Source organism: Tachypleus tridentatus, chromosome 13, assembly GCF_004210375.1.
Source record: "Tachypleus tridentatus isolate NWPU-2018 chromosome 13, ASM421037v1, whole genome shotgun sequence".
NCBI classification, from domain to species: Eukaryota; Metazoa; Arthropoda; class Merostomata; order Xiphosura; family Limulidae; genus Tachypleus; species Tachypleus tridentatus.
This window is the reverse complement of record NC_134837.1, coordinates 48,324,214-48,336,986: the sequence shown is the minus strand read 5'-3', so window position 1 is coordinate 48,336,986 and position 12,773 is coordinate 48,324,214. Positions and strand designations below refer to the sequence as shown.

The 12,773-nt window shown below is 32.5% G+C and overlaps 1 protein-coding gene across 1 annotated transcript in view; it reads left to right on the top strand.

Moving 5' to 3' along the window:
- Positions 1–3,448: 3,448 nt before the first annotated feature.
- Positions 3,449–12,773, top strand: part of LOC143236127 (irregular chiasm C-roughest protein-like) — a 33,496-nt gene continuing 24,171 nt past the window's right edge. Inside the window, exon 1 of the mRNA XM_076474416.1 lies at positions 3,449–3,578. Within this exon, the coding sequence (XP_076330531.1) occupies positions 3,464–3,578 (115 nt within the window). The 5' untranslated portion in view covers positions 3,449–3,463. The remainder of the gene's footprint in view (positions 3,579–12,773) is intronic.

Sequence of the window (12,773 nt, the reverse complement as noted above, 5' to 3'; positions counted from 1 at the left end):
AAGCGATTAGATGAAGAAACGATGGTCGCACTATTACATGTCTTTAATACGTGAATCTAGAAAGAATCTTTCTCATTTTAACAGCCTAAAAATTACCAGTAAAAATATAAGAGGAACTCACCGTGTGAGCGAATAGTTTTTATCCCGGATCGAGTTCAGGTAAAAGATGAAAACAATGTACAAATAGAATATTCACTGGTGCTTTTCAGTTTGTTACTCTCCATAACTTGCCAAAAGTTCCTCTCAAGCCTGGTAAAATTCACAAATGGAAGACTTACCGGTACTGTGTAACTTATGTTTATCCATAACCTGCCAAAAGTTCCTCCCAAGCCTGGTAAAATTTAGAAATGGAAGACTTACTGATAGTGTGTAATTTATGTTTATCCATAGCCTACTAAAAGTTCCTCCCAAGCCTGATAAAATTCAGAAACGGAAGGCTTACCGGTACTGTGTAATTTATGTTTATCCATAGCCTGCTAAACGTTCCTCCTCAGTCAGTTAAAATTCAGAAATTGATGACTCACTCACTGATATTGTCTTACCTATGTTTATACATAACCTGTTAAAATTTCTTCCTAAATCTAGCAAAATTGTAATTAACAATATTAGAATATATTTCTTCAGTCGATAAAGTTTTCTTAATATATTGGAGCACGTGCATTATAAGGGAGAACATCGTCAAAATGAGAAGGAGGAAGGGTAAGTGATTACCCGTGATTATAGACAAATGTCAAGAAATAATAAAAAATAAATTACAGATTCTCTAAACGAATATTTCAGCTTCACATAAGCTATCAATTTAGTATTTTTATTTTATACACTGAGTAATTCAGTCTCCTGAATCCCATCTATTTCTGAGTGACAACATTTCATAAGAAATGTTCATCTCCTGAATGCCACCATCTTTAGAAAAAATGTCATATCCCACATTATGTTATCTCCTGAGTATCATTTTCTTTTTAAAAAATGTCAACTTCTGTTTTCTACCTTTTCGTGAGTACCGTGTTCTTTTGTGAAACATCAATTTTTTCCCACCATTTTTAGTGCCGTCTGGAATATACTAACTCCTGCTTGCAACTGTTTTTTTATTATCACGATTTCTAAGCAACACAATTATTTCAGAACTACGGTCTCATGAGTGCCACTTTATCTTGAGAATATCATATCCTAAGTACTATCATCTCCTGAAAATATCATATCCTAAGCACTATCATCTCCTAAAAATATCATATCCTAAGCACTATCATCTCCTGAAAATATCATATCCTAAGCACTATCATCTCCTGAAAATATCATATCCTAAGCACTATAATCTCCTGAAAATATCATATCCTAAGTACTATCTTCTCCTGAAAATATCATATCCTAAGCACTATCATCTCCTGAAAATATCATATCCTAAGTACTATCATCTTCTGAAAATATCATATCCTAAGCACTATCATCTCCTGAAAATATCATATCCTAAGCACTATCATCTCCTGAAAATATCATATCCTAAGTACTATCATCTCCTGAAAATATCATATCCTAAGCACTATCATCTCCTGAAAATATCATATCCTAAGTACTATCATCTCCTGAAAATATCATATCCTAAGCACTATCATCTCCTGAAAATATCATATCCTAAGCACTATCATCTCCTGAAAATATCATATCCTAAGTACTATCATCTCCTGAAAATATCATATCCTAAGTACTATCATCTCCTGAAAATATCATATCCTAAGCACTATCATCTCCTGAAAATATCATATCCTAAGTACTATCATCTCCTGAAAATATCATATCCTAAGCACTATCATCTCCTGAAAATATCATATCCTAAGTACTATCATCTCCTGAAAATATCATATCCTAAGCACTATCATCTCCTGAAAATATCATATCCTAAGCACTATCATCTCCTGAAAATATCATATCCTAAGCACTATCATCTCCTGAAAATATCATATCCTAAGTACTATCATCTCCTGAAAATATCATATCCTAAGTACTATCATCTCCTGAAAATATCATATCCTAAGCACTATCATCTCCTGAAAATATCATATCCTAAGCACTATCATCTTCTGAAAATATCATATCCTAAGTACTATCATCTCCTGAAAATATCATATCCTAAGTACTATCATCTCCTGAAAATATCATATCCTAAGTACTATCATCTCCTGAAAATATCATATCCTAAGCACTATCATCTCCTGAAAATATCATATCCTAAGTACTATCATCTCCTGAAAATATCATATCCTAAGCACTATCATCTCCTGAAAATATCATATCCTAAGCACTATCATCTCCTGAAAATATCATATCCTAAGCACTATCATCTCCTGAAAATATCATATCCTAAGTACTATCATCTCCTGAAAATATCATATCCTAAGTACTATTAACTGTGTGCTTCTCTTTAAAAACTTTACATGAACTTAGGCTTTCTTTTCATCTTGGCAACTTGTATGCGTTAGTAAAGAAAATTCGATGCTTGAGAGATTTTCTCTAACTACAAAAGAACCAAAACTTTATGTTGTGAACAAGAACACAACGGTCAATCCCGTTATTCGTTTGTAAAATAGTAGCCCAAAATTTGGAGGTGGATGGTGATGACAAGCTGTCTTCCCTCTAGTTTTACATTTCTAAATTAGGAACAACTAGCCCTCGTGTAGCTTTACGCAAAACTTAAACAAACCAAAGATATTTTATTGGTGCTACTTCTTCATTGAATTATATCCAATTATTTATTGGTAAGATATATATATGTTTTTACAATTGTTCCATAGCAAAAAAAAACCAATTTTATTACTTTAAGTATATATTACATTGTTCTGTAAAGCTTGAAGACCTTGGAAATAATCCAATCTGAAAGCTCTTGGTGGCGCGTGAAAAAAAAGTACTTCACCAATCGCTTCTTCATGAGTGATGACGTTAAATTTTGTTAGTTGTCGAAGTTAGCTATCAGAGCTGAAGTAAAAAGTGAGACGTCAACGCGTCTACGGCCCTGCTTCATTGAACAAAGAAACTGCTACAATCACGAACTTTATTAGAAAAATGGGGCAAAAGTTCGGGTGGTGTGAAATTGTGCGAATCTGTTTGAAGTTGTTGATTTCTTGATCTAATACAAAATAAGGTTAACCTTTTTTATGTCACAAACACGCAATGATAAATGTGCAACATTTAAGTTTTTGTTTAGTTTTTACTTAGTCCTTAAAACTACTTGAGAGACTTACTAATTTTGGCCAGAATGAAAGTGAAATTTACATGCAGTAACCTACTCTACAGCTGGTTGGTCCTCGAGGTGACGTCATGCTGCTATGACCTGATGTCTGAAGAAACACGCGCCAAAAGGACAAAAGCTCAACCCTGCTCTGCGCGAGGTATGGTTCAAGAGTCAATACACTGAACTACCTCTCTTCTACGTGTCGTGTTGTAATGAGAACCGAAGTCTTGCGTGCGCTGTATGACAAGTAAAGACAGGGTGACCTGCGATGTGATTTCGCCTCCGATGCTAAGGATGCGGAAGAGAATTTGGATTGTTGTTGTCACCGTTGCTATAGGGATTTCAACAGATGTTAGTAAGTAACAGACGTTAATTCTGCGTGTTTTAACATTTAATTATAGTGTTATGTAGGTTAGATGTTTATGATATCGATGTTTATAGTTTAATCAGGTTGGAAAGGATTTGATGGATTCTTTTCGTGATCTATTTGCTGAGTCATAACCTTTCGTGACTTCTCAAAATGTACTCATATTACCTTCTACTTTTCATTGAATGTTTTAAAAAATTAGAAGGAAAATATTCAAATATGTACATAGGATTTTCTCGCTTACGTTTCTGTTTATGAAAACCCACTCCAGTTTACATAGCAGGGATAAGTTAAACAGTTTGTTAAATGCACATCTATATGACATTATCTCTTTCTCGAGTTACTGTTCTCGGTATTTTAACATATCAATAGAAACTCATAGTCTTCGAGCTCGTTAAAACCTCAGGGGAATGTAGATAAATTCTTATACATTAGTATATTATCCGTTAGAATAATAAATATAGATAAATTACAAGATAAGAAGTCCAGTAACCCATGCGTTTTCTGGAGAGTGACCTTTCCTTCTTCAGTGGGGAGAGCGAAAAATATAACTATGTATGCTTGTGAATTATTATGATTTGGAAATAAACTATAAAACGTTTAACACCGTACGTGTTATGTGTATGATGCTGTGCCTGAAAACACGTGGGTTTAGACTATGTATGGATACATGATATCTGAGATTTTTTAGACTAAACTGAAAACGTCTGAAAACAATTCAAATCATGTATAAATTAGAAATTGTTTTACATACCGTTTTTAAAGACACTGTAAGTTAATTAAATTAATGACCAAGTGTAAGGTAGAGTTTAATTTATTATAGAAAACTATTAAGTTGAAACTTAGTAATGCCAAAATCGTTATGTTTCACTTTGAATGTATGTGATTTGAAACATCAGTGTAAACTGTGGGTTATGCAAGTATTGTTAGAACCATGTTAAAATATGGGATCATTAAAAGTTCTTTAGCCCCGTGTTGAAATGTCTATTAGGTAAAAGTGTTGTTTAGCATTGTGTTAAACTAATAGTATGTAATTAATATTCAACACCATGTTAATCTGTGGTTTATGTAAATATAATTCAACACGAAGTTAATCTATGGTTTATGTAAATATAACCCAACACCATGTTAATCTGTGGGTTATGTAAATATAGCTCAACACCATGTTAATCTGTCGTTTATGTGAATATAATTCAACACTATGTTAAACTGTGGGTTATGTTAAAGTGTTGTTTAGCATTATGTTAAAATATGGATTGTCTGAATGTTAAGCATCGCCTAAAACTGGAGGTATTGCAAAAGTTTGATGGACAACATGTTAAATAAACCATGGGTTACCTAAAAGTATTATTCGGCACCACGCTAAACAATGGGTTATGTAAGTGGTACTAAATACTATATTCAACTTACAATTGTATTCATCTTACGTCACTAGTCTCCAATACAATATATGGTGATGAATCAGACGTTATTTCACTTTAGACATGCTGTGATACTCTGATCGGATGAAATCAGTCTACAAAAATCCAACTATGTCTTCAGTTTCTTTAAAGTTAAGCACGTAGCTCCACAGTAGGCTATCTGTGCTCTGCCTACCATGGGCATCAAAAGCTGGTTTTTATCGTTGTAAGTCTGTAGACATACCGCTGTGCTACTGGGGGCTATGTCTTCAGGAATGGTGGATATCTATAAGTAGGTATTTATTATATGTAAAGCATGTTTTTGGAACTATTTACAAGTTATCAGCGGTTGAACAAAATCTAATTCTTTCCATGTTTTATGTGTTTTTCGTTTTGTTTTTCCGTCACAAAAACTTCAACAACACTGAAATAATTTCGTATTGCATCGATTCCTTTTTAGAAAAACTGTTATATGTTTTTTAAGACTGATGGCAAGAACTTCAACCTATCAGTAGAGCTAACAGCAATATTAACTTATTTGCCAGAGTATATGTTGTTTTTGTATGCTAACTTAATGTGTTAGGTTTAAATAAGTTCGCGCCTTTCTTATAACAATGTACAATAAAGTAAAATAGATAAAAAATTGTACTTGTATACTCCTTTTATATTTTATATAACCTTAGATAGGAACGCTTGCTGTACTGAGATTTTTCAACTTGACAGGAACTTTTTTATCCAGCTTATAAATAAAACGATTACCTGTCTCGTGGGAGACGGCCGCAGCCAATCATTCTTAAATCTTCCATTTATCAGGAGGAGACAGAAGTATAGGAATCAAAAACATCGTTTTTTATGATACGAACGTAATTGTGCCCTTTAGCTTTATCGTGTTCAGCACAAGTATACATTTATATTTATGTGTATTTCTTTAGTTCGAGCATACGAATTCGTGGTGAATAAAATAATTGAAGAGTGCAACGTATTTACTCTTCGATAGAATAATTACAAGTCATGAACTGAATGTAGAATTAACCTCTTGTATTATCTTTAAATCACTGTTACCACGACGTCGCAATGGAAGTATTACCATATTGCCAAAAATATGAACCATTATTCATATTATATGTAAATGGTAAACTGGAAATAGGAATATTCAGCAACAAATTAATATACAGGGGCAAGAATTCTAGATATTTACCTGCACTGTAATGACTCAGTTTCTGTACAGAGCTGAGTAAACTGATCTATGTACATGTTTTTCAAATTATGTAAAGTCCTGCCACTGAGAAACGAAAATCTTTATAGACTATCTAATGTCAACGTCTTTGAAGATTTTTCTGTAATCAGAAGCTACATTCTTCACAACTAAAGAGTGACTGAGTGAAAAGAATAACGAAAAAAGTTTCTTCAAACCCATTGTTTACAAATAAGGTTAAAATTAACTTGTAAAAAAATACACCCTAAATACCGATTGATTTATTCAAATTGTATACATTTTTGTTTTTTAAATTAAATTTTTGTTTGTTTATTTTGTTTCTTGAATTTTGCGAAAAGCTACACGAAGGTTATTTGCGCTAGTTGTTCTTAATTTAGCAGTGTAAGATTAAAGGGAAAGGCAGCTAGTCATCACCACCCACCGCCAACTCTTGGACCACTCTTTTACCAACGAATAGTAGGATTGACGGTTACATTATAATGTCCTCAACGCTGAAAGGGCGAGCATATTTGATTTGGTGAGACTGGGATTTAAACCTGCGACCATTAGATTACGAGTTAAGATCCCTAACCACCTGGCCATGCCGAATGTGACTTTTTCTAGGTAAAATAAGCTAAGATATGGCCGTGAGATCTCTTAGTCAATTTTGTAACCTATATTCTAAGAAAGCTAAGATTAGTAATAATAAGATTTTCGTACCTGTTATGAATATTGCAAATTGCTTTACTGGAACTATTTTTAAAACTCTTCAATTATCACAGGACAGAGTAGCTTCAGCCTCATAAAACGTAGAGATTGTTTATGTAACTGACTGCCTAATTAAGAAACATATTATATTATATATTTTTAATGACACAAATATGTTTATCTATGTATCTTTTTGTATGCACACGAAACTGAAGTCATGGAATTACGATACACTACTTATTGTAATAAATTTTTACTTCCAAAACTCACGTCACGCTCATTTTTCTACACGCCCTTCTTTCCCAAGGATCCGGAGTTTTTTCGAATTTAATCATATGCACTTAAGTCCTTATGTAATTTTCGGGTTGTGTATCCTTTAGCTACTGTTAAAATTCTAGGCCCGGTATGCCGGGTGGTTAAGGCACTCGACTCGTAATCTGAGGGTCGCGGTTTTGAATCCCCGTTACACCAAATATGCTCGCCCTTTCAGCAGTGGTGGTGTTATAAGTGATGGTCAATCCCACTATTCTTGGTAAAAGAGTAGCCCAAGAGTTGGAGGTGGGTGATGATGACTAGCAGCCTTCTCTCTAGTCTTACATCGTTAAATTAGAAACGACTAGCGGAGAAAACCCTCGTGTAGCTTGGCGCGAAATTCTAAACAAACCAAATTAATTAAAATTATAAAAATCACAAGCAATAAAGATACAAAAGCCTGTATCTATTCGTTTGTACTGTCTCACCTGCTACTAACTGGATATACTTGTATATAAAACATGTGTTACTCTTCATTGCTCAACAGATTAAATGAGCTGAGAAAACAACATAGCTAGTCTGTATTATCTTCAGTCAAAGTAAGTGGATATTTGAAAAGGAATTCGGTAGAACAAAGCGGTACTAATATTTTTGTATTTAGGACTGTCAGACCGGATTCCACCAAATTTCATTGCATAATAAAAGAAAGTTCTTGTAATATACGAAACTACATAATATTGTTTTGAAGGACGATTTCTTGGAGGACAGAAAATTCATCTACTTTATTTTATTGAGAACAAACATGAGAAAAAACATAAACGAAGATAACTTGATATTTTACGAACAACAAATATTTAGGTGAAACTTGTCTGGGCTTGATAAATTACACATTTGTTTTAATAAGCCAGGTGATTAACGTGATTTCAAAGATATATTTTGTGCCTTTTTTCCCTTTTATATCTTTTCCAAAACAAATATATATTATTATATTTCTTGTTTGTTTGTTTTGAATTTCACGCAAAGCTACACGAGGCCTATCTGCGCTAGTCGTCCCTAATTTAGCAGTGTAAGACTAGAGGAAAGGCAGCTAGGCATTACCACCAACCGTCAACGGTTGGGCTACTCTTTCACCAACGAACAATGGGATTGAACGTAACATTATGACGCCCCCACAACTGAAAGGGTGAGCATGTTTGGTGTGACGGGGATTCGAACCCGCGATATTTGAATTACGAGTCGAGTGCTTTAACCACCTGGCCATGCCGGGCCTTTACATTTCTTTTCTAACAGCTTGAAAGTTCGGTGAATTTTTATTACTACTAATCAATAAAAGAATTCTAATCGCCAAAGAGGTTAACCTTCTAAAGGAAGAGAATTACAAGAGAATTCAAAGTAGCTCAAAACCATATCATAATAACATAAGAAAGAGAGATTAAAATAGATCAATTTTCGATTTATTTCGAAAATGAGCAAAAAGATTTTTCTGAATATTTTATGACTTTTTCATCATTACAAAAATGAGTAATTCTGAGCAATGCTTACCCAAAGCCAAGATTTTCTTTAAAACAGTTGGCGTTTCCGTTTTCAATAGAGTGTAAACGTTTTTAATTAATTACCACGTATTTATTTTCTTGAAACATTAGTAACTCAATAAAACATTACACAGCACCTTTGGATTACCAGAGTCTCATTGTCACATTTTTACCTTATTCACCCCTCACAATCCTGTGTACTCCTTGAATATTTGAAGGTGCTCTGGATTATTTGTTGATGATTTGTATTATATTTTAGTGTGTTTAAAACTCTTTAGTTGTCAAGTGATTTCCAATCCGAAATAGTTATTATTAACTGCAGAAAAGTGACTAAAGTTGTATATGAATAGTTATTATTGGTTACAGAAAAAAAACAAACTAAATTTTTATATGAATAGTTATATTAGTCGCAGAAAAAAATTATTTATGAATCAAGTTCATTATTTACTTTATGTTATTTCAAATTGCAGTTCAGTTTCATTAAGACATCCCTATTTTTATGTACTCCGCTAGTACAACGGTAAGTCTTCGGATCTACAATGCTGAAATCAGAGGTTAGATTCGATTCGGTGGACGCAGCAGATAGCCAGATGTGACATTGCTTTAAGAAAACACACAAACCCTGTTTTTAAAATGTAATTGTCTTGATGAACGCCTGTACAATTTTTGGAAGTAACGTTATTAAATTAAATAACATACTTTCGTACTTATAAGTCTATACTTTGGGGGGCGTAAATTGGTTTAGTGGTGGAGCTATGGATTTCGGAGTTAGGGGAAGGTGAATTCGAATCCATACGATCCTATAAAACACTTTTCGCATTTTAACCTTTAAGTGTGTTATTAGAGTGAAAATCAGTTGCTTAGTGTGCTTGGTAAAGTGCAGCTGACTGGCTTGTTTTCAAAATCAGAGACGGTAGTAAATAACTTTGTCAGCGTTACCGTAAATAGAAATGCTGTAACAATTATTGTCGGTCTTACACATTTTGGTTTTCGATATACAGTTCAGGTATTATGTACTTAAAGTGTCGTGGTTTTAATCTTTTTATATTTTTTGTTTTGGGCATAGTCTTATCTGAGATGCCCTTTTAAAATTTTTTGTTTTATAATGGACATTCCTAGCAATTCATGCTGCGAATAGAAAAGAATTTCTGAAAAAAAAAACAGTATTATAACAAACCATCTCTAAATCCTGAAGACTTTTAGAAATAACGTAAAACTAAAATGGTTAAAAGTAAGATAATAATATATTCTTGAAGTTAGTAAGATATTATTACTTCTCAAGTTTGTATAAAATGATTGTCTTAAGGAAAAAAACAAAACATCCTGAACTTGCTTCTATGTTTAGTTTACATTAAATGTTGTCGGTTTCGATATATGTTTTATTTCTATTGTCTGGTTCCAAAAATATTGTTTTACAATTTCCTGATAGCAATTTTATCCAGAGTCTATATACATTCAACTTTTTCTTTTAACCCAAGGGCCCAATACTATTCTCTCGAATAATGGTAAGAATTGTTTCTTTTAGAAAAATTGATGGCCCACCATGATCATTGTTTCGTGCTAAAAGACACTTGTACCTAGAAGCAAAATACTATTTGAATATGAATTACGAAATGTAAAGAAATAAAGGTGTTATATTCTTTATTCTTCCACCCAAAGAAAAAGATAAAAATAAAACTAGGTGTTCTAGTTAGTAAACTAAGTGTTTGTTGTTTTATAGGCTAGAATCACCAAGTTGCTGCATTATGAATCTATTTTCTAACGGATTTAAGGAAACCAAATAATAAAATAATTTATACTTGAAGTAACTTGTAGCTTTCGAACGTTGTACAGTAAGAAGAAAAAACAGAAATACATTTACCTAAAAATTATCTGCACTACATTAGTAAGAAAAGTAATACAATATCGTGTTTTACATTAGTTATAAGAGAAAAATAATACTTTACACTTTTGGAACAAAATGTATTATCTTCGGAACACTTCTAAAGGAAAACTAATTTCAACACATTCACACGTTCTTCTTTGAATCGAACCTTAAAACACATCTTATCTTTCTACGTAACTTAAGTTTCGTTTTCTACAAAGAATAGAAGATTATTTTACTGATGCGTATTTTTCTATTTCTTTTCGCTCTCTTATTTTACGTTTTAATGGTTTACTGATCAACTGAAAATTTCCATTATCTGGAACATCTAGATTAATTTCCTGAGGCTCTCTTATCGACTTTTCTAAGTTAATGAGCATAGGACTGATTAACACTAAGACAGAATTATTTCTTTCATTTTTTGTTTGTCCAACCTTTAATTTGTTCTTAATTAACAGGTAATAATACCAGATAATTAAATACATCAGGCAAGATTGTTAATTAAACCTTTTAAAACTTAAATTAGAATTTAATACAAGAAGAAAAGCTGTCCACTTGACTTAATTTATAAAGTAATATCTACTAAAACACTACAACCGGTTAGATAGTGTGAGAAGTGTTAAGACTAATGATAGCTAATGAAGTATGTGCACGCTCTTTACAATTCAGAGCTCTTCAGGGACACAACAAATACAGTCTTAATCTTATAACAAATATAATTGTAATCATTCTTGATTGGCTGGTATGAAAGCGAACAAGTCGTGATAACTTTTCTTGTATCAATTGGTTTATATAAATACTTTTCAAGCAATGGCTATGTTTTATGTATCTCACACTAACTAATGAGCTCTGGATTGAGTAAAACGCATCGTCTGCAATGGAGATAAATATCGTGTGATTTGAATACTGTTATTACGCACTATTTTAATTATTGGAAGTCCATGAGTGACTGGCTAAAACAAGTAGTGTTTATATATATGTTTTTAGGTATAATACTAATTTTTTATGTATGTAACAATAAAATACTAGTTTTAATCATATAAGAAAATCCATTGAAATATTGATCAGGAATCCTCGACATTTCAGTTCAATTCCGTGTAAGCTTATGTCACAAAGAATGCTTTACAGAGGTTTCACAGTATCAACAACAAATACTGTTTTAATGGACATTAACATTACGTTTAACATTAATATAACAAGTATTGTTTACTAGTCGCATTATCATTATGTTTTTCATGAATGTAATAAGTATTATTTACTAGTAAGCTATTGTTACATTTGCATAACATTTATTGCTTATTGGTAGTTTGTCATTACGTTTTACGTTAACATAATTGTTTGTTAGTACAATCCCGTTACGTGTTCAAGAAGTAAAACAAAAATTATTCCATCTTCGAAAAAAGTAATTTATAGATCACTGTTTTACAAAGAACTATATCTGTGTTTCCACCTATAACTTGTGAATCACTGAAATGTATCCTTAAGATATATCTGGGAGTGATATTGGGGAGTCTTTGTTCGGATTCGATAACCTCTATGTCTTCCTAGTGCATTGAACAGATACTTTAAACAACAAGTTACTTTGTAATCAGTGTGTAATAATAAGTGCTTTTATCCGATGCTTAAAACATAAACTCAGCATTGTATCAGTGGAAGTTCTATAGAAATGGTTTTCAGTTATAAAGATAAAAGGCAGTGCCTCATTCTGACTTATACAATATTGATTCTCGTTGACTGTCTCAATAGGTTCTTTGGCTTAGTTTTTTAATATCTATAGCTGCAGCACTTACAGATCATGCCTTTTCAAATGTCTCCTATCAAAATACATTCACTCAACGTACCATGGTTTAGTTAAAGCTTCAAATGCATGCCTTTAGTGTTTCTATTGACTAAGAGAGATTGACAATACGTCTGTCTTTTTTTTCAAGCAGTCCTTCATCGGACTGTAATTAGAGCCAAGCAGGTAGGGATTATCACAATTGACTACCTGTTCAAACATTTATAATATAATTCTTATGCATGAAATTAACTTATTTCGAAAAGCATTGTTATTCAACCTCGTCGCTCTGATTGGCTCTATATTAATTCGTTTAGGCTTCATTATTTTCAAAATACTCTTTGTTTGGTTGCAAATCCTCAATTTCAATTCAAAACGATCAATATTGTTTGCAAGCCGCTTCATTGCATCACAGTCGAATTTTCTAACCGGTAAAAAGGAACAATAATAAAATA